This window comes from Propithecus coquereli, unplaced genomic scaffold (genome assembly GCF_000956105.1).
Source record: "Propithecus coquereli isolate 6110/MARCELLA unplaced genomic scaffold, Pcoq_1.0 Scaffold838, whole genome shotgun sequence".
Lineage (NCBI taxonomy): Eukaryota > Metazoa > Chordata > Mammalia > Primates > Indriidae > Propithecus > Propithecus coquereli.
Genome location: NW_012154596.1, coordinates 140,578 through 166,716, shown reverse-complemented (window position 1 = coordinate 166,716; position 26,139 = coordinate 140,578). Strand labels below are relative to the sequence as shown.

The 26,139-nt window shown below is 33.7% G+C and overlaps 1 protein-coding gene across 1 annotated transcript; it reads right to left on the bottom strand.

Moving 5' to 3' along the window:
- Window positions 1-3,735: 3,735 nt before the first annotated feature.
- Window positions 3,736-24,826, bottom strand: LOC105825948 (zinc finger protein 85-like). The gene is made up of 4 exons (XM_012663852.1): window positions 24,812-24,826; window positions 22,944-23,070; window positions 22,340-22,435; window positions 3,736-4,838 (listed from the first exon to the last, which is right to left on the bottom strand). Exons 1-4 carry the CDS (start codon window positions 24,824-24,826, stop codon window positions 3,736-3,738), a joined length of 1,341 nt encoding a protein of 446 aa, XP_012519306.1.
- Between the last annotated feature and the right edge of the window lie 1,313 nt (window positions 24,827-26,139).

The window sequence follows — 26,139 nt, the reverse complement described above, 5'->3', positions numbered from 1 at the left end:
ACTTAGAAGTTAATTTTTGAAAGATTTTGTAACCATTTGTTCACATAGATAGAATTAGTTAAAGGATTTGTAGAAGCCTTTTGAAAATCTGTTAACCTCAGAGGAACTACCTGTTGTTATGTAAATCTGTTACCCCTGGCAATTAATCACTATTCCCTATAAGTTACCATGTAAGACCTCATTCGGGGATTTTGGACCCACGGAGAAGGTCTAGGCCCCCTGAGATCCCACTTTGCCTATAATCTTTATAAACTTATAAAACTATATCTTTGTCTCTGTGTATTCTTTTATTTTCCATTTTTCTCTATTATTTTCTTATCCCTTGCAACTCTACCAAAGGGACCCGGTTTTTTGCTGGGAGCTTAGCTACCTCCCCGCAAACTTTGTTGTACTTATTTCCAATCTACTTTCTACTCTAGACAGGACGGGTAAAAGGATAAGATAGGCTGTAAAAATCATGGATAATTTTAGCCAAAAAACTAGGTGAAATGTTTCAGGTTAAAATGCTCAAACAACTGACTGGCCAACTGCATTGCCACCTTTCCCTGTGCCTCAAACAGAGCAATCATGTGACTAGACTGATGAACCAAATTGAAATCAGGGTGGTCCCCGGGACCTGTGGATCAGCTTCCCTGGAAGGTCACCTACCTCCAGTAAATCTAACCTAAGTTGGGGTTATACTTTATATTTAGGCCTTGGGAAATGGGGATTCTGTGTTTACCCACAGGACACACCATGCTGATTCTGCGTACCACAGTCTCCCACAGGCATCTTCATTTCCAAGATTTGTACTGGCAACGTAACATTTTAAAGCTGTACCCACAAAGTTTGATTCATCCACCACTCCACCTACGTTCAACAAAAACTAATCTAAGCCTGAAAAATATAAGGATCTCTGACTTCTAGCAGTATTTGTTCTGTACTATGTCCAATAATTCTAAATTATGTTGACAGAATCCCACTCCCCTGATAATGAAAAACTGACCATATTACCAAAATGTCCATTCCATTTGCATCACATCTGTCCATAAGATGACAGAATCTGTAGCTACCCTGAGACTTGCAATGATGAAAATGAGCTCATTTTCAATCTTCTCTCCACATTCTAAAAGTGTTTTGCATATTTCCTTTCAATAAATCTCATCTATCTCTCTGAGAAATGGACATTGATCATATTTTACCTGTCTCCACATCTAGGCTATTGGCACTACTTCCCTTTTATTTCAATGAAGTGGTCAGAATTTTGTGTTTAAAACCAATAAACACCATAAAATTATCCAGTTAAAACCAATTTATCATTGCATTATAAATATTTTAAACCACTCTTCAGAACCAACAAAGTCCTGTGTGAGATGTCATGAAGAGGGAAGAGAAGGGAGAAAGATGTGGTTATAACATAACACAGGCAAAGAAAAAGAAGGGGTGTGGTGCATATGTATCTATGCATAAAATGAGGAAAAAACTGCAAATAATTAGGAAATGAAAAAAGCAGAATTCCCTTTCCTAAATTCACAAAAAGTCAGTTGTGCAGCCTGAAAACAGGTGTCCTCTCTCCATATTTAGAATTGATGCCGGTTCTCCACTCTGGATATTTCATTCTCTTACCTACATCTATAAACTCACTCCAAAAGGAACATTTTTCTTCTAACTTTGAAGCACTTATTAAACACACAGCACTGTCCTTTGTGTTTGTTCCTATCACATAAATGTCAAAACAAGTGCACAGTTTATGAAACCCCCCAGTTTCCACCTGAAAAGTTCAGCCCAGTAAATCAATACATTTTATGATGTCATGTAAAAGAATAGAAACAATGACAAAAAACTTTGAATATAGAGAACATAAAACGTACTAATTAAATATTATGTAACAAAATGTCACTGATGAAATATTCAGATCTTCAAATTAACATCTGAGCACCATGAAACCATTAGCATTAGCATAATAAAAGTATATATTGCATTCAATGTAAGTCAAAATAGAAAGTTTTATGCATTTCTTTGGCCTGGAAAGAGAGTATGTGCAAAAAAAAAAAATGGGGAAAATTATATAATTTAGAATTTAAAAAGTATGTTTTAAATTATATTCTCAGATAATCTTTATTATAACCATCATAGGCCGGGTGCAGTGGCTCACGCCTATAATCCTAGCACTCTGGGAGGCCAAGGCGGGAGAATTGCTTGAGCTCAGGAGTTCAAGACCAGCGTGAGCAAGAGCAAGACCCCGTCTCCCCTAAAAATACAAAAATGAGCTGGGCATGGTGGCACTCACCTACAGTCCCGGATACTTGGGAGGCTGAGGAAGGAGAATCACTTGAGCGCAGGAGTTTGAGATTGCTGTGAGTTAGGCTGATGCCACGGCAATCTACTCAGGGCAACAGAGTGAGACACTGTCTCAAAAACCCTGCCCGCCAAAAAAAAAAAAAAAAACCCAAAACAACAAAAACAAAATCATAATATCTCAAATACAAAGAGCAGAAAAGAATACAAATAGTAACTATGAGAAACATATTCTCTGAATTATAGGAATTTTAATTCCATGAGAAAAGTAAAAAGGGATTACTAATCATTCCACTGTGATACCCAAATAAAATATTATTTATATCTGTTTACCACAATCTTGGATATGATGGGATTGTTTAAGACAGATAAAATGATAGCATTGCATTCATTACACATCAGTGTTAAAACATTGAAAAAGTTATTTTTATTAATTAAAACAAATTATTTTCAAACAATGCCTAAAAAATGCATTTGAAAATCCATTTATGCTCATTGGTTAAAGTACAGTTACAAGAACTACAGAAGTATTATTTGTCTTCTGATATGTTAATATTAAAGTTATGATTCCTCCATTTTTAAAGGAATAGGGCTATTTAGTGAAAGTTGACATCAAATATAACATTCCACACAGAAACTATCTTTGTTTTTCTCTGATACCAATGAAGATGTATTTGCTGCTATTACATGAAATAGTATTCAACTCTTCTAATACGTCTTCTATCACATCAAATAATACTCAAGTATTTTACTTCATTCTACTGTAAAGGCATCTCAATATATTAACTAACTGACCAGAATTTACTACTTGGAGAGCAAGTAGTAAATGATTTATTTAGAAAATGCAGAATGTTTCTCTTTCTTTGATACAGAAAAATAATACTCTTGATGTGTACCATAGGCTTACATGCATCACTTTTTATTACATAATTCAAATACAAAGAGCACATTTCCCTAGATTTTCTTCATGTATTTCACATTTCTCATTATCCATCCATGATAAAATTGATATTAATGATGTACACTTAATATAGGTGTCTAGTAGTTCTGACGCATATTTTCATATAAACACAAGAGATTAAGGCATAGCATCAACTGATTTGAGGGTTATGTTATATCAACAATACTTGCTTTTCAAACAACTCAAATACTTTAAATACAAAATATTGACTGACTATAATTATGCCTGCCCAAATATCAATATTCTTGCTCCTTTGAAACAAATGAATTATGTCATTGCTTTGACTTTGGATTATTTTCTATAATAAATATTCTCATTTCATGTAAAGTTTCAAAGTGTCTATTTTAGTCCTCTTTTCTGTGAATCTCTTGATATAATTAGATGAGTTTTAATTAAATATTTCCCTTATGGCATCAGTAAAGTTTCTTTCTCTATGGTCTTTCTTGCAATTTCTAAGTTTTATATTTTTGATAAAATGTTTTCCTTATTTATTAAACCTATAGAGTTTTTCTACCATGAATTCTTTTATGTCGACTAAGATTTGAACTATGGTAAAAGGCTTTGCCACATTCTTCACATTTATAATGTTTCTCTCCAGTATGAATGCTCTGATGCCGAATAAGACCTGAAGCCTGAGTATAAGATTGACTGCATGCTTTACATTTGTAAGGTTTTTCTCCAGTATGAATTCTCTGATGCTGAATAAGACTTGAAGAATGACTATAGGATTTACTACACACTTTACATTTGTAAGGTTTTTCTCCAGTATGAATTCTCTGGTGCTCAGTAAGATATGATTTATAGTTAAAGGACTTGCCACATTCTTTACATTTGTAAAGTTTCTCTTCAGTATGAATTTTCTGATGATAAATAAGACTTGAATGATGAATATAAGATTTGCTGCATACTTTACATTTGTAGGGTTTTTCTCCAGTATGAATTCTCTGGTGCACAATAAGATATGCATTACAGTGAAAGGTTTTGCCACACTCATTACATTTGTAGGGTTTCCCTCCAGTGTGAATTCTCTGATGCTGAATAAGACTTGAAGAACTAGTATAAGATTTATTGCATGCTTTACATGTGTAAGGTCTCTCTCCAGTATGAATTCTCTGATGTTGAGTAAGATGTGTACTAGAGTTGAAGGTTTTGCTGCATTCTTTGCATTTGTAGGGTTTCTGTCCAGTATGAATTCTCTGATGTTGAGTAAGATGTGAACGTCGTTTAAAGGCTTTGCCACATTGATTACATTTGTACTGTTTCTCTTCAGTATGAATTCTCTGATGTTGAATAAGATGTGAACCACGTTTAAAGGCTTTGCCACATTCATTATATTTGTATTGTTTCCTTTCAGTATGAATTCTCTGCTGTTGACTAAGTTGTGAGATACGGTTACAAACTTTGCCATATTCATTACATTTGTAGAGTTTCTCCTCAGTATGAATTGTCTCATATTTTTTTAGACTTGATGATTGACTAAAGACTTTCTCACATTTATTATATCTGTATGCATTTACTCCAAAATGGATTCTTTGATGCTGATTATGATTTGATGACTTGGTAGAAGCTTCTAAACATTTATTACATTCATAAGACTTCTCTTGAATTTGAATACACTGATGGAAAATAAGCTTTGAATATTGATGAAAGATTTTCTCACATTTGTTACATTTGTAATGGTTCTCTGGAAAATTACTTTTCTGATGTTTTTTAGGGCTAGAGCCTTGGCTACAGGTGTTCTCAGACTTATACCATGAATAATTTTTGTCTCTAATATAAATATCCTGGTAATAATTTAGGGTGGCACCCTGGCTAACAGACACTGAAGTTTTATTATAAGTGTAATGTCTTCTCCAATTATCTATTCCCTGATATTGCTTAAGGAATGATGAATGGGTAAAGACCTTCCTGTACTGATCAAAGTTGTAGATTTTGGCATATTTTTGGTGGAAGTATAATAAACTTTTAACAAATGACTCATCACCTTGATCACATAGAGAAATATTCCCTTCATTTTTAAATCTCAGATCTTCAGAAATATTTGACTGAACATTTAATCCAATTCTACATTTCAATTGGTTCAAATTATTATTTGGAACACAAACATTGTCACTATTTAGATTTTCCAAATTTCCTTTCAGATAAAATTTATGTTCCAAAAGTTGATATTGATACTTATTTACAGAAATATGTGGTTCAGCAAAAGTTATGGACACAAATTGATATTTTTTCAAAAATGTTTTACATTTTTGACATTTTCCATCAGTGATGTTTTCATTAGAGGTAGGTGTCCTACATTTTTTGTGTCCATCATAACATCCATTCTGCCTTTCAAACTCATCTTCACTTTTCCAGTCTTTCTTTAAGTATATATTTTCAGGGCCACAACTCCCAAACATCCCTAATGTCCTTGTTTGTAATGGAGCTTCTATGCACTGCTTTTTCCACAGACCTTGGGTGTAATGAGAAAATATACCTGAAAAAAATTTTTTAAAAAATTAATTCCAACTACTATATTTGAGTGAATATACTTTACAACAAAAATACGTAAAATACCAAGCTGAGAACATCATAATGGTTGAATAAAAAATCTGAGGCCCTTGTTTCTTCGCTGATGTATGAACTTAACACAAATATGCTAAAGAAAAACCAACTGGGTTTGGGGTACCCCCAGTGGGTACAAAGCCAAGAAGAGACAAGTTAAGAAAAAGTTCATTACATTTGTGTGCCACAGCAGAGGGGAATCAGAAAAAAAAGTAAATAAATTTTACATTCCTTGTTTCTCCTTCAGGAAACAAAGGAAAGCATGAAACATGTGTCCAAGAATCTAAGTTTTTCTGGGGCTATCTAAAGATTGGTTATTGCTTCCTCTAATATGAAGTGTTAAAGGGAATAGAGATATAGTTCAAATTACAGGTCGGGTCCACTGAGAAAAAAAGAATGCTTTTACAGAGACACTGCACTACCAATGACATTTGCCAAGGGAAGCAAGAAAGTAAATGCTTTCTAGAGAAAACAAACTCTTTTTTAATGCAAAAATAAACAGTAGTCCAGAGAAAGCACATATTACTAACAGGTTGAAGAAATCCTTAGTGTGGTTGAATAGTGTCAGGTTTTCCCATATAAAGCCATTCCACAAAGGATAGGATAGGTAGCTCTTTTTAAAACGACCAAACTCTCAACAAAAATCACAATACATCAAAGAAACAAAGAAACATGGCTGTTGTTCTACTGCATAGTAAGACGATGATGTACAGTATTGTTAAACAGTAACAAATTGTACATTACAAAATAGCTGCAAGAGAGGCTTTTGAATATTTTTACTAAAAGAAATAATAAATGCATGAGGTAGTAGATACACTAAATATGCTGATTTGATTATTATACAACATACATATATAGAAACATCAAATTGAACTCTATAAATACATGCAATTATAATGCATCAATTTACAAAATGGACTAAGACTAAAATATAAGACCTATAATTGTAAAAATCCTTAAAAATATGTAAGAGGGAAACATCATGACAATTGGTCTTGGCAATAATTTGTTGGACATAACCTCAAAAAATCAGGCAACAAAATCAAGAATATATACATTGTACCACATCAGCGTATCCAAAATATTCCAAACATACTTAAACCAGAACACGGAATAGCTATTAGCATCCCCATGTACACTGCAGCATTATTCACAAAAGACAACACCTGGAGGCAACTCCAGTGTCCTTTTATGAATAAGTAGACAAAGAAAATGGGGCATATACCTATCATGGAATACTATTGAGCCTTAAAAAAAGACATCTTCACACACAATAGAGTACATAAGGATAAACCTTGAGGACATTATGTTAAGTAAAATAAGAGACATTTAAAGAGACAAACACTGTATGATTATTGATATAAAATATCTGAAGTAGTCAAACACATAGAAACAAAGATAGAATAGTATTCTTTAGTACCTGGAGAGAGGTGGAAAGAACAATTTGTTGTTTAATGGGTGTTCACTTTTACTTTTGTTAGTTAAAAATGATATAGAAACCTGTTACCAAACAATGTGAATATACTTATCACCACTAAACTATGCACTTAAAAATGTTTGAGATGACAATTTTATGTTTTTCACCACAATTAAAAATTTAAGACTATTTAGAAGAGATATAGTTTCAAATTTTTCAAAAATTACCCTCAAATAAAAAGTGTTTCTCTCACATAATATAGATTCAAATAATAATTAGATTATGAATTTAAAACTGTTTCTTTGACTGCTCACCTAGACAGGAAAAAATAATCATTGACAACAAAGAAAAGAAATATTCAACATATGTCATGAACAACATAGGGACAATACTTATACAAGCAGAAAACACACAGATATTTTTATAGGCCACAGTTATATGCTAAATTTATATATAAATTGAACATCACATGTCTCTAAGTGCACAGAGTTGAAAATGATCATCCCAAGTATATCAAGGTTAAAAAGCAAAAATATAATTATTTGACCTAATAAAACACACTTTAAAAAAAGAAACATAGTAATATGGAATTGAAAGCCAGAATAAGAAAAATTTTATGCAAAAAATACTGAATACAACGAAGATATACTATTGAAAAATAACCGTTTACATATCCACAATTTTCAATTGTGTGCATCTATGAAGAGAAGCCACTTTAATCATTGCCTTTCAATATATGGCAAGAAAACTTCACATAACATGCATCATAATCATTAATAAAATGCTCCTATAAGAAAATTCAAACAAACATTTAAAAAAAATCTAGAAAATCTATCTTATTATTTTATGAATATATTGATGCTATTTTTACACAACATGTAATGACTATAGTCTTCAGAAGCTAAGTAAAGTTTTATGTTTTTAAATAAAGGAACAACTTAAATGTTATGAAATATCATAAGAATTACTGAAAAAAATAAACATTTTGGATTAAATTATACCATAATTTAGATGTAGGCTAAGAAAAATAGATAAAATTTTAATGATTCCTTATTGCATCCAGTAAACTTAAACTTACATCCAAACATTTAAATAAATGTGGTGCCTTCTAATAATCTAATTCAATTCTTACATAGCATGTAAATTTAAGCATTTCATTTCAGAACTTTTGGATCTAAAAATCACAGACAATTTTGACATATATTTTAAAAAGTGAAACATACAGGAAAAGAACATAAGCAAGATAACAGAGCAGGAGGTCCCTTACCTGTAACCCCCACACTATAATGTAGCATCCATGCCAAAACAACACTGCTTTTCTGAGAGCTTTAAGATTCAGGTCTCAGTTTGGGATGGCCTGGTGGAGCCCAAGACCAAATAGGACCATTTAGAGAGGGCAGGTCTTTGCCCATGTGACAGGTTTGTTGAACATAGTCCCAGCTACAGAATAAAAAGTGGCCACATCCCACTGTAGCCCTAGCTATAGCCTATTTTGTCTTGGTGTTGCCATTAGCACCATCTGCCAAGATATCTAGAAAGATTCATACCCACCTGTGTCTCAGGTGAGAGACCTGATGACCTTGATCTTATTGATTGTCCCTGAATCAGCCTTAAACCACCTTCCTCACATTTTATCCATGCTCTGAAAAAAAGCTCCACCCATACAGTAATCTTCAAGAAGAAGCATACATCTGTGACCCTAGATGTAGGACAACCAACTTTGACTTAAATGTGGATCTTGAAACGACATTGCAAAGTGGCTGGCTCTAGCTGCATGCAGCCACAGTTCCAGGAGCAGGTTGGCTAATCTGGGAGCTGTCTAGAAGCACATATATGTGTGTCCATAAAAGCAGGCTTGCAAACATTAGTCTCACTGTGAATCTTAAGCACTCCTGTAACTCAGCTCCCTTCTCTGTCAGCCAGGGTCTGGGAGCAGACCTACTCACCTAAAAACCTGGAGGGAAACATGCTATGAATGCAGAGACAAATCTAAAGGCTTTGGTTTCAGCTGCAGCAGCCCTCTGAATCAGTTTTAGCCTCTCTCATCTGTGATCAGGGATCAGACAGGCCCACCCAAAGACCTGTCCAGTGACTGTGTCAGAGTACTCCCAGGGACTCACGAGGAGTCAAACCTGTTTCAAATCCATTTCATCAGCACACCATCTGAAGAAATAACTGCAAGTCCTTGTCTCAGCACCAGTTTTACTGATCAAGATTCTGAAGAAACTTCAGTCTTCCCAGGGAACAGACAGGACCGTGACTGCCTGATGCTCTGTAACTGGTCTGCCACTCATGTAATCCACTGAAGACCCAATAGCAGTCTTGGGATCTGGTTCTAACCTCAATTGACTGCAATCTCAGTTAAAATCTTATTAGCCCATTATTAGGAGAAGATAATTAACTCCTGAAACTAGTGTGTAATTATTAGAAAAGGTGCTAAATCCTTTAGATTCAGGGACATGAAAACAAGAATACGCAAATGATGAAGAATTAGGCAAGCATGATCACCACTCAAAGAAATTAATGAAGTTTCAGTAACCATCTGCAAAGAACTGGAGAAATAAGATATCGGAGAACTAGCTGACAATGAATTTAAAATAATCGTCTTTAAAAATCTTAATGAGATAAAAAGAACACAGATAACAAAAAAGATTTATGTAACAATGCATGAACAAAATGAGAATTTTAATAGAGAAATAAAAACCATTAAAAAACCAAACAGAAACCCTGATGATGAAGCACACAACTGTAGAACTGAAAAATTGAAAGCTTTAAAAAGAGACTAAATTATTCAAAAAAAAAAAAAAATCAGTAAATCAAAAATAGGTTATCTGAAAGTAGCAGATAAGAAGAAAAAATGAAAAAGTGAAGAAAGCATATGGGTCCTATAACGCATCGTGAAATGAACAAATATATGCATTCTAGGATTTTAAGAAAAGAGAGACTAAAAAAATGATTACTTAAAGATATAATATCTCAATACTCTCCAATTCTACAAAAGACTGTTGACATACAGTTTCATGAAGCTCAAAATAATTAAAGGAAGAAAAATCTAAAGAATTTTGCCCCAGGAGACATAATTAAAATGTCAAAATTCAAAGACAAAATAAGAATCTTGAAAGCAGCAAGAGATAAGAGATTTTTCACGTACAAGGAAACATCTTGTAAGATTACCATCTATAAGATTACCAACATATTTTCCAGCAGAAACTTTGCAGGCCAGGTAGGAGTTAGGCAATGTATTCAAGGAGCTAAAAGAAGAGTAGAAAAATACTCTGGCAACTAAGAAGATTGTATTCAACAAAGCTGTCCTTTAGGAGATATCAAGACAATCTTAAACACACAAAAATAAGGTTGATGTAATTTGTCATCACTAGACCTATCTTACAAGTAATGCTAAAGGGAATTCTTCAAGTTAAAATGATGAAATGCTAATTAACAATACAAAAACATAAAGGTATCACTGGAAATACTAAATATGTAGTGAGATTCACAATACCCTAAAACTGTAATTGTGGTGCATAAATCACTTTCAACTTCAGTATAAAAGCTACAAAACAAAAGTACTAAAAATGAGTATAGATATGATAAATTGTTAATGGATATACAATATAAAAAGTTATAAAATATATATAGCATAAAATATGTGGAAGGGAAGAAAGTTGTCAAATTTTTTTATGCATAGAAGTTAAATTGTTATCTTAACCAGACTGTTATAATATTTTTTTATGAAAGTCTCATGATAACCACTAGAAAAAATAAACTGTAGTAGGTACACAAAATAAAAAGAGAAAGTAACCAAAGCATATAATAACAAAGACAAAACACGAAAGTTAACAAAACAGAAAGCAATACAGCACAAAAGGAAGAGAGAAACAAAGGAAATATAAAATGGACAGAAAACAACAAAATCACAATAGTAAGACTTTGCCTATCAATAATTACTTTACATATAAAGAGATTACATAATCCAATAAAAAGATACTGCTATAGACTAACTGTTGCCTCCAAAATTTAAGTTAAAATTTAATTGCAACTGTTATGGAATAAAGAGGTGTGGGATCTTTAAGAGGTGATTATGCTGTGAGGACTGCGCCCTTATAAATAGATCAATGTTTTTATCATAGGAGTGGATTAGTTATCTTGAGAGTTTGTCATAAAAGGAGCTCTCACTGGCATACACCCTTTCTCTCCCTCATGTCTTCATTCATGTTATGTTATGCAAAAAGACATTCACCACATGCAAGTGTCATGCTATTAGCCTTCCCAGCCTCCAGAATCATGAACCAAATAAACTTCCATTCTTTATAATTTACACAGTCCTTGGCATTCTGTTGCAGCAGCAGAAAACTGAATAAAAAAGGCACAGACTGGTTGAATAAATTTTAAAAATTCAACTATTACTGCTGCTTACAAAGTCTCACTTTTGATTTAAGGAGAAACATAGGGTAAAAGTGAAAGGATGAAAAAGGATATTTCAAAAAAATGAAAACCCAAAGAGTACAGGAGTGATTGGATTACACTTATATTAGACAAAATAGACTTGCAAGCAAAATCTCTCACAAAAGTCAAAGGAGTTTACTATATAATAATAAAGAGGTTAATTTGTCAGAAGGATATTACAATTAAAAATACATATACACATAAAACTGGATCACCTAAAAATAGAGTAAATACTAACAGAACTGTAGGGAGAAACAGACAGAAATATGGTAATAGGGATATTAATACTAAATGGACCCAACAGACATACAAATAACATTCCACTCAATAATATGAAAATACACATTCTTCTCAAGAACACATGGACGATTCTGCCGGGTAGATCATTTAAGTGGGACAAAAAAAAGAGAAGTCTATTCAATTTAAGAAATTGAAAACTTTATCAAGTTTATTTTTTAAGTAACAATGGCATAAAGCGGGAAATTTATAGCAAGAGGAAATTTGGAAAACTCATATATCTGTGGATATTAAACAACATATCCCTGAACAACCAAATGAGTCAAACAAGAAACTGAGAGAGAAATAAAAAATTCCTTGAGACGTATGAAACAGAAAATACAAAAAAACAGAATTCCTGGGATGAAAGAAAAGCAGTTCTAAGACAGAAGTTAATAGTGATAAATTCCTATATTAAGAAAAAAAGAAAGACCTTAAATAAACAATTTAATTTTAATCCCCAAGGAACATGAACAAAAACAACAAAATAATCCCAATGGTACATAATGAAGGCAACAAAGATTAGAGCAAAAAGAAATTAAACGGAGACTAGAAAGACAATCAAGAAGGTCAAAAAACTAATTGTTTATATTTTTAAATGAAAACAAAATTGATAAACTTCTGGCTAGATTGACCAAGGGGTGAAAAACAGAGGACTCAAAAAATTAACATGAAAGAGAAATATTACAACCAATACCAGAGAAATAAAAAAGACATTAAAAGACTACTGTCAATGTTATATGAAAACAAATTAGATAAATTAGAATAAATCAATTCCTAGAAACAAACTTTCCACCAAGATTAAATCATAAAGAAATGGAAATACTGGGCTGGGTGAGGTGGCTCACACCTATAATCCTAGCACTCTGGGAGGCAGAGGTGGGAGAATAGCTTGAGATCAGATGTACGAGACCAGCCTGAGCAAGAGTGAGACCCTACCTCTACTAAAAATACAAAAAATTAGCTAGGCGTGGTAGTGCGTGTCTGTAATCTCAGCTGCTCAGGAGGCTAAGGCGGGAGGATTGCTTAAGCCCACGAGTTTGAGGGTGCTGTGAGCTAGGCTGATGCCACAGCACTCTAGCCTGGGCAACAGAATGAGACTCTGTCTCAAAAAGAAGAAAAAGAAAAAGAAACAGACTAATGAGAAGGGAAACTGAGGCAATAAATAAAAATCCCCCAAAAAGGAAATCTCAAAGCATTTAAAGAATTAATGTCAATCCTTCTCAAACACTTCCAAAAAATTAAAGGGAGGAAACTTCCCTCATTTTACAAGACCATCATTACCCTCATGCTAAAGCCAGATAAGGACACTACAAGGGAAAAAAAACAAGCAAAAAAAAAAAAACAAAACTACAATCCAATATTCTTGATGAAGATACAGGAAAAAGTTCTCAACAGGATACTAGAAACCAAATTCTACAACATTTTAAAAGGATCACACATCATAATCAAGTGGGACTTATCCCTGGGATGCAAGTATGTATTAACATACACAAATCAATAAATACAATACACCATAACAGAATAAAGGATAACAATCATATAATCATCTCAAAAGTTTTAATAAAAATATTTGACAAAATTAAAACACACTCAAATGATAAAAACTCAAAACAAGATACATTAAAAAGTATGCATCTCAACATATATAACAAACCCTGGGATACCACTATACTCAGCAGTGAAACAGTCGAAGTTTTTCCTCTAGTATTATAAACAAGACAAGGAAGCCAAATCTCACCAATTTTATTCAGCATAGTATTGGAAGATTGAGCTAGAGCAATTAGGTAAGGAAAAAAAGATATTTAAATCAGAAATGAAGAAGTAAAATTCTCTCTGCTTGGACATGAGGTGATTATATATAAAACTTTAAAGACTATAGCCAAAAAAGTTAGAATTAATAAATCCACCCAGTAAAGTTGTAGACCAGTAAATCAACATGCAAAAATCATTTATATTTTTATATACTAACAATAAAGCATCTCAGAAAAAAGTTAAGGAATAAATTTCATTTACAAAAGCACCAAAAAGTATGCAATTATTATGGTTCAATTTGACAAAGCAGGAGAAAAATCTGTTCAGTAAAATCTATAACATACTGATAAAAGTAATGGAAGTAACAAATGGAAAGATATCCCTTGTTCATAAATTGGAAAAATATTGATAAAAATGGTCATAATACACAAAACAAAATTTGTCCAATGCAATTTCTATTAAATTTTCAATGGCATTTTTCACAGAAACAGAAAAATATTTAAAATTTCTATGTCACCACAAATGACCCTAAATAGCCAACATGACCTTGAGAAAGAACAAAGATAGAGTCATCATGCTTCTTGAAGAAACTATCGCAAAGCTATGGTAATCAAAAGTATGGTACGGACATACAAACAGACACATAGACCAATGAAACAGAAAAGGGAAGGCAGAAATAAACCCAGTCAAGTAATCTTTGATGAGGGCACCAAGATAAACAAAAAGTAATCTATTCAATAAAGGATGCTTAAAGGGCTATCCATGTGAAAAAGAATAAAATTGAATACTTGTGGAAAAATTAACTCAAAATGAGTTAACACCAATTGTCAGACCATAAACTATATAACTTCTAGAAGAAAGAATAGGGGACAATTTCTTGTCATGATGTTTTAGATATCACACCAAAAAAAGCACATGGAACAAAAGCAAAAAAGAAAAATAAAAACAAATGAGACTATATAAAACTAAAATTCCTGCACAGCAACGAGAACAAAAAAAAAAAAAAAAAAAAAAGTAACCCATGGGTTAGAAGAAAATGTATCTGATAAGAGTCTAATAGGACATCCCTACAAGAAATGCTAAAGGGAGTCCATTGTGTTTAAAAATGAAATGATGCTGGATAGCATCATAAAACCACATAAAAATACAAAGCTCCCTGTTAAAGGTAAATCTATACACACACAGAGAATTCTCTGCTAATATAAAGATGGTCAATAAAGCCTTAAAATTCTGCAATAGAATTAAAAAAATAAATGTGAAAAAATCTCCAGTAATAGATATACAATATGAAAAGTTACAATTTGTGACACTCATTAAGTGGTAGAATGTAAAGAGGTAGTTTTTTTATTCAATAGAAGTGAAGTTGTTGTAAGATTATAATATGTTAAAATGTTTCATGTAATTTTTATTTCTTGAGGTGATCACAGATACCTATAGAAGGTATGCAAAAGGAAATGAGAAAAAAATCAAAGCCTGTCACTACAAAACAAAACAAAAATAAAGGCACTAAAAGTGGACATGGGGGAAATATAGCTACAAGAAACACAGAGAACTAACAAAATGTTAATGATAACTTCATTTTTTCCGTAATTACTTTAAATATAAATAGATTATACTCCTAATGAAAGGAAATAAAATGGATGCATGGATTAACAACAAACAAGACCCTAAAATATGCTCCCTATAAAAGATTCGCTTTACCTCTCAGGAGTCCAATAGGCTGAAAATAAAAGGATGAGAAAATATATTCCATGCAAATAATAACCATTAGAGGGTCAGGTGGCCATAATTAGAAAAAATACACTTTAAGTCAAAAAACTGCCACAAAGACAAATATTGATATTATATGATGGTAAAATGTGTCCATTTGCCAAAAATCTATAAAACACAAACACACACACACACACACACACACACACAGCTAGGGCTCTGAAATATATGAATCAAATACGGACAAAGTGCAGCAAGTAATACATAGCAACACAATGATCGTAGGAGACTTCACACCCTACTTTCAACAATAAATAGAAAAATCACATAGAAGATGTGATTAATTTGATTTCAAAACAAAGCTATAGAAATACTAATGTGGTACTGGAACAAAGACAAATAAATAGATGATGGAAAGGAATAAATAGCACACAAATACACTCTGAGTATATGATCAAATTATCTTTCACAAGATTGCCATGACCACAGAATGGGAAAGGAGAGCAGTTTCAACAAATGGTGTTGAAAGCTGGATGTCTACATGGAAAAAAAGGTAAACCCTTCCCATGCACCATATAAAAAAATCTGAAATGGATTAAATACTTAAAACATAAGAAATATTACTAAAAAAAACTCTTAGAAAGAAATATAGGGGAAAGATCATGATACTGATCTTTTCACTGTTTTCTTGAATTTGACATCAAGTACATAAGCAACAAAGAAAACAACATAAAACTGGGGCTACATCAAACTCCAGAACTTCTGCATAGCAAAGGAAACATTTAGTGAAGTGAAAATTTCCTGTAAGAAAAGGTGAAAATATTTTCAAACTACATATTTGATAAGAATTAATATCCAGAATTTGGCCGGGTGCAGTGGCTCACGCCTGTAATCCTAGCTCTCTGGGAGGCGGAGGCAGGCAGATTGTTTGAGCTCAGGAGTTTGAAACCAGCCTGAGCAAGAGCGAGACCCTGTCTCTACTAAAATTAGAAAGAAATTAATTGGACAATTAAAAATATATAGAAAAAATTAGCCGGGCATGGTGGCGCATGCCTGTAGTCCCAGCTACTCGGGAGGCTGAGGCAGGAGGATCGCTTGAGCCCGGGAGTTTGAGGTTGCTGTGAGCTGGGATGACGCCACGGCACTCTAGCCCGGGCAACACAGTGAGACTCTGTCTCAAAAAAAAAAAAATCTAGAATTTGTAAACAATGATTAAAACTCAAAAACAATAGTCAGTGAATAATTTCATTACAAAATGGACAAAGGATTAGAATGTTGTTTCTCTAGAGATATAAAAATGAGCAAAAAGCATTTGAAAAGATGGTCAATATTTCTAACAGCTAAGAAAAAAAAATCAGGTATTACTTCACACTTATGAAAATGGCCACAATAAAACAAACAAACAAAAAATAAAGCTGTTGAGGATGCAGGGAAATTGGTACCTTTGAGGGGAATAATGATGCAGTCACCATGAAAAACAGTATGGAGGTTCCTCAAAAATTAAAAATGAAATTATCATATGATCTAGCAATCTCACTTTTGAGTATGTATCCAAAGTTTACACACAGGACTTGAAATTGATATTTGTACACTCATGTTTATTATGGCATTATTCACAAAAGCTAAAAAGCAGAAGCAACCCAGATGTCCCTCAACTGATGAAGTTAAAGAAAATATGGCATATGCATACAAAGCAGTGTTATTCAGCTTTAAAAAAATGTAGTCACAGGCTATGATAACAACAAACCTTGAGATTATGTCAACTGAAATAAGCCAGTAACAAAGTGATAGACAGTGTATGATTTCACTTATATGAGATATATTAAGTGGCCAAATTAATGAAAACAGAAAGGAGAATGGTGTTTTGAAAGGCCTGGAAAAGGGGTGAAATGGGCTGTTGTTCTTTGATGGGTATTGAGTTTTAGTTCTGCAAGATATAAAAGCTCTGGAGGTCTTTGGCATAACAATGTGAATATACTTCATTACTGTACTTTAAAATTAAAAAGATTTAAGATGATAAATTTTGTGTTAATGTGTTGTCACAATTTTTTAAAAAATGATAATTAAAAGAGATGCAGAGTTATAAACCTTTGCAAAAATTACCTTCAAATCACAAGTGTTTCTCTCACACAAAGAAAATAGAAATTCATCAATAAACACATGGTGAAACTAAGAATATTTTCATGCTACTCATCCAGACAGAATAAAACAACCATTGACAAGCCAAAATAAGAAATATATAAGAGAAGCCATGAACAATTTGGAGTCATATTTATAGACACAAACAAACACATATATAATTTAATTGTAATATACCTATGCCTGATTCATATTTAAAATAACTCTCACATTGAATTTTTATTGAAAATTATAATAAATAGGTAAAACCAAAAACAGAATAAATTAATGTCAGGGAAACTACCCCATAAAAAGGAAAATACAGAAATACAGTATTGTAAAACAAAAATAAAAGAAACATTTACCCATAAAATTCTCTATGCAACATTGATGTACTATTATAATTATTTTCTAGATAACTACAATGTTCAGCTATGACTGTGCACCCATAGGGAAGAGGAATTTTGAATCATTGGCATGCAGTGTATGGCAGTAAAATATTATAGAAAATGCATTACGATCATTACTAAAAGGCTCTAATGAGAAATTTTTAATGAATAAGCATTTAAAAAAACACTAAAGATAATGTTTTATTATGTTATTAATATATGGACACTATTCTTACACAAAATAAAAAGGCTGCAATCCAGGCTTTGGAAGCCAAAAAAAACCTTACTTTTTTTTTTTTTATTCTCAAAGAATGTGATTTACTTTTCTAAGTAAAGAAAAAATATAAAATTTATAATAAGAATCACTGCTATGTAAAATGAACACTTGGGAATAAATCACATTATCATTTACATACAGGTTGAGGAAAGTGGATGAAAATCTTAATAATTTCTTTTACCTGTAGTAAACTTAAACTCACAAGTGGACATATTAATAAATATGGAGTGACTATTAATTTACTTCTCCCACAATGTATACATTCAAGCACATTGTTTTGAATGTTTGAATCTGTATTACAGACAAATTTGAAACAAAACAAATGAGAAAGTGAAAACATATAAGGAGAGTGGCATCGGCAAGAAGGAGGAATAGAAAATCCCTCACTTGTATATGTCCCCCAGCATCTATAATTTGCCAGCCATTCACTGACAAAAGTGCATTATGACACATTTGGGAGCCAGGGAGAAGTTAGAACCCCATGAAAGCCCAAGATCAAGACAGGGCATTTTGAGAAAGCAGGCCCTAATCTAGGTGTCAAACTTCATAACCCCTGTTCTTGACTGCAGAACAGGAATCGGTCCACCCAGTGTGGTCCCATTGAGAATTCTGAAGCTACTCTGTAACCATTTTCTACTCCTCCCAGCCACAGTCTGGTAGTGGCCCTGCCATCCAGAGAGCTGGGGCAAAATGCCCATTTATAACCATGGAAGCAGGCCTGCAGACTTTGGTTTTTCCTGTGGTCTCTAAAGCAGTTCTGTGACTCAGTTTCAGCCATCCTTGGCCAGTTCTGTCCACGTAGGGACCCATAGAATGACCTGAACAAACCCTCCCAGGTACTCAGTTGGGAGCCACACTCACCCACACACCTCGTATCAGGTCTGACATATGTGGATCCAACTGCAGAACCCTGCCCAAGGGCCCGCCCTACAGATCAAAGTCATGAAGGCAATACAGTATTGCACAAAAATAAGACAGGACTTGCAGCCACCCAAGCTCCTGGTAACAAGCTCACCAAAGCTAGATGCTACTGCAGGCTTGCAGCAGCCTTGTGACCAAGCTAGAACCCCTCTCCACTGCACTCCCAGAAGAGATTCCATCAGCTTGAGGAATCAGCAAGAGACTATCTTTACCTGCTAAAACCAGTTTATAAAAATTGCAGACACTAATGCAAGTTGATATTCTGCCTTCTTTCAGTGCTTCTATTTTAACGTAATACTAGAAGTCCTAGGCAAAACAATTTGGCAGGAAAATGGGGGGGGGGGGAGCCAACCAAAAGGAAAGAAAAAAGTAAAAGAAAACAAAAAACTAAAAATGTCACTGTAGATGACATAATCTTATATATAGAAAAATATAAATGTTACACAAAAAAACTGTTAAAACTAATGAATAAACTTAGTAAATTAACAGAATATAAAATTAACCTAGAAACATGAGTTGTGTTTCCATACACTAATAACAATCTGATTTAAAAAAGAAAGAAAACAATCTACAATATCATCAAAATAATATATTCTAAGCACACATTTAACCAAAAAGGTGAAAGATCTTTACATTGAACAAATAAATTGATAAAAAAGACATAAACTAATGTAAAAATAGCCCATGTTTATGTATTAGAAGAATTAATATTGTTAAAATACCATATTATCCAAACCAATCTACATATTTAATGTGATTTCTATCAAAATTCCAACAGCACTTTTCACAATAAGAGAAAAAAATCATTCAAAATTCATACAAATTTACAAGAGACTTTGAATAATCAAAGCAATGTTGAGGAAGAAAAAGCTGAAAACATCATGCTTTCAGATTTCAAACTATTTTTATAAGAATATACTAGTAAAAACAAGATCATATGTTCATTAAAAACTGAAACAAAAACCATTGGAATTAAAGAGAAAGCCTAAAAATAAACCCAGGCATAAAAGGTCAACTAATCTTTGACAGGGACACCAAGAACACACAATACAGAAAGCATAGTCTCTTTAATACTTAATGGTAGAAAAACTCAATAAACCATCAGAAAAAGAATAAAATTAGACCATTTTTCTCACATCATACCTAAAAATTAACTCAAAATAAAGACAAAAGAAATACATGAATCCTTACAAATCATAAAAGAAACATGGAATATCTTCCCAATGTTGGTCTCAGCAATAATTTTTTGAATATGGCACAAAAAGTACAGCAAAAAAGCAAAAATAAACAAGTTAAACTGCATCACACAAAAAAGCTTCTAAACAACAATAAAAAAAATAAAGTAAGAAAACATATAGGATGGAAGAAAACATGTACAAACCATGTATCTGATAAAGTATCCAAAATATAAAAGAAACTCATACAAATCAAAGACAAAAACAACAATGATAATAATAACTCAATTAAAAATAAAAATTAAATAGATTTTTTTCCAAAAAATACATTACAAATGGCCAAAAGGTATATTAAAAGGTGCTCAACATCTCCAATCATCAGGCAAATGCAAATGAAAACAATGAGACATTACCTCACACCTCTTAGGATAGCTAATACTAAAAAGACGAGAGATAGCAAGTGTTGACAAGGGCATGAAGAAAAAGAAATACAGTACACTGCTGTTGAGTTTTAAATTGGTGATTCATTATGAAAACCAGTATGGAGGCTCTTTAAAGAAAAAAAATAATAAATCTAACATACAATCCAGCAATCCTACTTCTCTGTATATAACCAAAGGAAATGTAATAAAATCAGAATCTCAAAGAAATATCTATACCCCTACATTATTGCAGTATTACTCACAATTGCCAAGATATGAAAACAACCTAAATGTTTGTGGACATGGACATGGAATGGATAAAGAAATACGGTATATATACACAGCAGAATATTATTCAGCCATAAAAAATTATGAAATCCTGCCATTTACCCAACATGATAGACCTGAAGGACATTATGCTTAGTGAAATAAGTCAGAAACAGAAAGGCAAATACTTCATGTTCTCACTTATATGAGGATTCTAAAACGGTTGAACTCACAGAATTGGAGAATACAAAGGTGGTTGCAAAGCATGCATGTGGAAAAAACAGAAAAATGCTTTCCAAAGGGTACAAACTTTCAGTTGTAAGATGAATAACTTTTGAGTATTTCATATGTAGCATGATGACTATAATAATAGTATTTTGTTCCCCAAAATTTGCTAAGATAGTAGACCTTAAATGTTCTCAATACCAAAAAAGTAACTATGTGAGGTGATACGTGTTCATTAACTTCACTGTATTAATTATTATAAAATTTATAAATATCAAGTCATTACACTGTATACAATATATATTTATACAAATCTATATGTTAAACACACACACACACACACACACACACACACTTAGGTATATATATGAATGATACAGTCAAGGTAAGCTTCATACCAAACAAGAGAAACTTATAAAATCAGTTACTAAAAATATAAGATCACAAGTGGGAGTTTAATATATGCTGAGCAATGTTCTGTGATCCCCAATGACATAGTATATTTAAGAAATCTAGGAAGTGAGTATTTATACTAAACTATATGATAGTTGAGAAATATAAAAATATAGAATTTAAATTGTTAATTTCAGTTCATACTAAAAAAAATTTTGAAGATAGCATTAATTTTTTTACATTTTGAGAGATTCTTAGTGTTCTGATAAAATTACTGAGCATACATTTCTGCAAAATAACAATGAAAACCTACATTTGATAGGAAATGATAAAGCAGAAAATGTACGTCTGTCACTGATGTTCCTACGATTTTTGAAGCAAATATCAATAATACCAATACTCATACACATTTCAGATGATGTCAAAAGGGAACATAAAAAAAGGTTTAATATAGAGTTCCTTAAAAATATGCACAGATATTCTTAAGTCCTCAAAAGAAATGGAACAGCACTCAGATAATACAGTCCCTCATAGGCCATGAAGATGACATTGGCTCTTACTATAACTTTGAAGGAAGGTCACTGAAAGGAAGTAGAGTCCTTAGAGAATTTTAGAGCATAGGATAGCAGACAGCACAGGAGAGCACAGGAAAGAAATCCAGGCTTCTCAGAAATCATTTCTTTTGAAGCACAGCTTCCCACACCACATTTTACAGTCTGATTAGATCTTTGGACCTCTCATCTGTGTCATCTGCTTCGCTCCCACCTACCCTGGAGTTTGGCTACTGTCTCATGTCTCTTCACATTCCAGGGCCCTTGTCTTTGCTCCAGAAAGGTGATCAGGTCCGGCTTAGAAACAACGAGACCTATTTTATTAGAAAAAAAATAACTTAACTCTTGCTAGGATTTTCCAATTACCAATGTAGTACTGTGCTCAGTACAGAAGAGAGAACATTATAGAAGATTGTAAAAAAAATTAAACTCAAAATCTGTTTCCTGACAGAACATTAGAATATTTAGAAAATATTTTAAATTTGTCCATCCTTAGTACTACTGAATTTTATCACTGAATTAAAAATTCGTGATAAAAATTGTATTTTAAGGTCTGGCTAATAATGTTTTATACCACTGAATTTCCAGACTTGCCACCAAACTACAGTGAAGTATACAGATCAGTTCACGAAAGGGGATGGTTCATTTCAAGATAAAACATCTCGAAGATTTTTTTCTACACCAGGAAGCTTCGAAGTTTCTACTGAAAGCAGGGAAATGAAACTCATTCATATAAATCAGAAACTCCAAATAAAATTTCACAAGGAAAGAAAATGAAACCCTAAGGGTACATTAGGAATCTTAAAGGGAAGTTGTCCTCACCCAGGAAGACCAGGTTTCTGTAGTTCTCTAACATTACATCCCTGTACAAATTCTGTTGAGCAGGATCCAGGCACGCCTGCTCCTCCTGAGAGAATTCGATGGCTACATCCTTGAATGTTAGCAATCCCTGGGGAAAAAAATCACGTATTTACCAAGTAGTCATGAATAGCATTTTTAATTTGATTGAATATAAAATAAGAGTGAAAAGACCTGCCTCTGACATATATGAATGAGTGGAATTATCCAATAATTAACATAGGAATACTCTGTAATGTATTCTCTAACTCTGAGGACAGAGGATGACAAAAAGATCCACAAAACAAGTGTAGATACTGTACTTTTCTTGACGACAAAGTATAAAAATAAGGGCATCAACACAGGAATATACATTTTTGAGTGGCCTATACACCACACACAACAAGCTCTATATGTTTCTCAGAAGGAAGTCATGGTGAGTTAGAAGGCTACTTCTAAAATTTTAATGTGTACTACAGTGAACTGGAGATCTTATTAAGATGCACATTCTGATTCAGATCTGGAGTGGAACTTAAGTTTCTGCATTTCTAACAAACTCCTCAGCAATGCAACCAACTTCTTCTGGTTCAAAAAGAATATTGTGTCAAACATACAGTAAGTGGAAGAGCCTGAGTTTTATCCTAATTTGTCTGACCAAAAAACAAAGACGAGAACCTTCATTTCTCAATGCAAGCTATAAGCAAAGAGAAACTAAGAAAGGGGAGCTTCCAGATTTAATGTGATAATTTATGAACATGAGTCATTAAAACTCCCCAACTTCTTCATGATAAACTAAAATATAATTAACTTTATAGTGGAGAAATCTGTCAGAGAGCACCTTAACCAAGTGAATGAACATCAACTGTAGGAGGGCAAACTGGCATGAGGTGCTGATGTATACAGGATACATCACTGCTGTGAGATTATTGGCCAAAAAAAAAATGAATCATAATCTGAACATAATCATGAAAAATATCAGTTTTATACAAAGTTCAAACCACATATTATTTCTCATGTTCTGTAATCTCCAGTAGTGTATTTAAATAGTCTTTTTTTAACATCCTAGAGAGCACATCTCTTCTAATTAGTCTCTTTTTCAGAACTTTCTGAGTTACCTTGGCAATTACCGTCATCCTCTTTAAATACGCATTTTTTTTTTTTTTGAGACAGGATCTCTTTCTGTTGCCCAGGCTAGAGGCATCATAACTGACTGTAACCTCAAACTCCTGGGTTCAAGCCATCCTCCTGCCTCAGCTTCCTGAGTAGCTGGGACTGCAGGCACATGCCACCACGTCCACCTGATTTCTCATTTTTGCCCAGGCTGGTCTCAAACCTCTGATCTCAACCAATCCTTTTGCCTTGGACTCCCTAAGTGCTAAAATTATAGGTATGAGCCACCACATCCAGCCATAAGTGTGTATTTTTAAATTCTATTTGGAATGGAGATGATGGGGCATCTAGAGAGAACCTCAACAGCATATATTTCCTTTGTTCACTAGTATCTGAGTACCCAACCCTTATGCCCAAGAGGAATCTTGTGTATACACACCTTCCCATGTTGATCTGTCAAAAGGGAACATTTTTAATATTGCAGGTCATAATTTCATGGTAAGAACTGTTCTTAGCATATAAAAAGCCTGGATTTTGAGAATGGAGAGAAGGCTCTGGTGTGTAGGGGAAAAGGATTTTAAAGAGCCCCTTGGAAATCATAAGAAGAAAGGGGAAAAAAAGTAACTGAGCCAATCTTTTTAGGCAGAAACCTCAGAAGTAGGGAAACAACAGTTTGCAAGTCCTAAATACATGACATTCTAGGAGTAAAGTAGGACACAGACCCTGCCCTGGGAGACTCTTACCTGAGAACCAGCCATTTCTTCTCCTCTTCCTGCTTCTCTAGGATTCCTTCTCAGGCGAGACTGAACAAATCACAGCTGCATCTTGAGAATATGCATTTCAAGGCATCAGCACAACCCCTTTATCTGCTACCACCACACCCACAGGCAGAAGAACCATAAAGTGCAGAAAAGGCTGCATTTATCTATATTTTGTCACCGTAGAGATACTGGAACAATGAGATCTTACATAAAGATGAAAGTGTGAGTTTCTCCTTTCATGTCATCAGGTGCCTTCCCCTGCCACAGGCACCAGCAATTTCTGCAGCAGCAATGGGAATATGGGCCACAGTGACCCACCACCGCCAAACCCAAGCAGAGCAGGCACTGTGACCTCCCTTTGGAAAAAAGGCTGGACTCATCTCTCCCGAATGGATCACGGAGCCCACATGCTTAACCCTGTCCTCATCTTAGAATCACATGGGCACTTATTTAAAACCACATGGATGCTCCCACCCAGACAAATAGCCAGAATCTGTAGGGAGGGCACAGGGGATGGTATGTCTTCAAACTGGTCACTGGATTATAATTGGAAGCCTGGGCTGAGAGCCACTTAGCTGAGCATTGTCTCTCAAGCTTCAATCTACACAGAAATCATTTGGTGTCTAGGCCCGAGTCTAAGTAATGTGATTCTACAGGAGTGAAAAGAGTTCATGGATTGGCTTCATTAACAAGTTCCCTGTGAATGCTGATGTTGCTTTCCCAGACCTGTCACCAGTAGCACTCATCTAGAGACAGCAGACATAGCACAGAGTCCCGTACACTCAACACTCTTATCACAACATAAATTCTTCTGGTCCAACTGAAGACCACAAGTTACCATCATGAACCAACATTTTCTGTCGGTCCTTTAAAGTTTACAGAGGCTAGAAAGGCAACTATATCTAAGGAAGTCATTTGGAAAACAACATGTGCACATGCGTTAATGCAGTATTTATTGACAACGTACTTTGTGCTTAACAAGTATGCTACAGTGCACTGTGCTGGGAAACTCAAATTGTGTGAGTTGATCTTCATAATACCCTGCGAGTCAGGTACTAAGTGTTCCATAATTCACAGCAGGATTCTTGCAGATCTTATAGTTGGTGCTTTTATTCTATAGCAATACTACTTTAGAATAAAATTACTTTTAGCTTAAAGTAGGATTTATTTTATTTGATAATATCTAAAAACAGCCCCAGGACAATAACAATTACACCCTCAGAAAGGGCATCACAGCCTCACTCCCATCCCAACCCCAACCACATCTGCCTGTGGATCCCAGGATTCCCAGAATCTGTAGCTTCTTTCAG

Excerpts from the sequence above, each read along its gene's own strand:
- LOC105825948 (XM_012663852.1), bottom strand. Across the intron at positions 22,436-22,943 it reads CAGAAACCTGGTCTTCCTGG|GTCTCGTTGTTTCTAAGCCG; the intron begins GTGAGGACAACT and ends CTAATAAAATAG. Across the intron at positions 4,839-22,339 it reads GACAGTAGCCAAACTCCAGG|AGAAGTCTTATGAATGTAAT; the intron begins GTAGGTGGGAGC and ends TTCAAATTCAAG.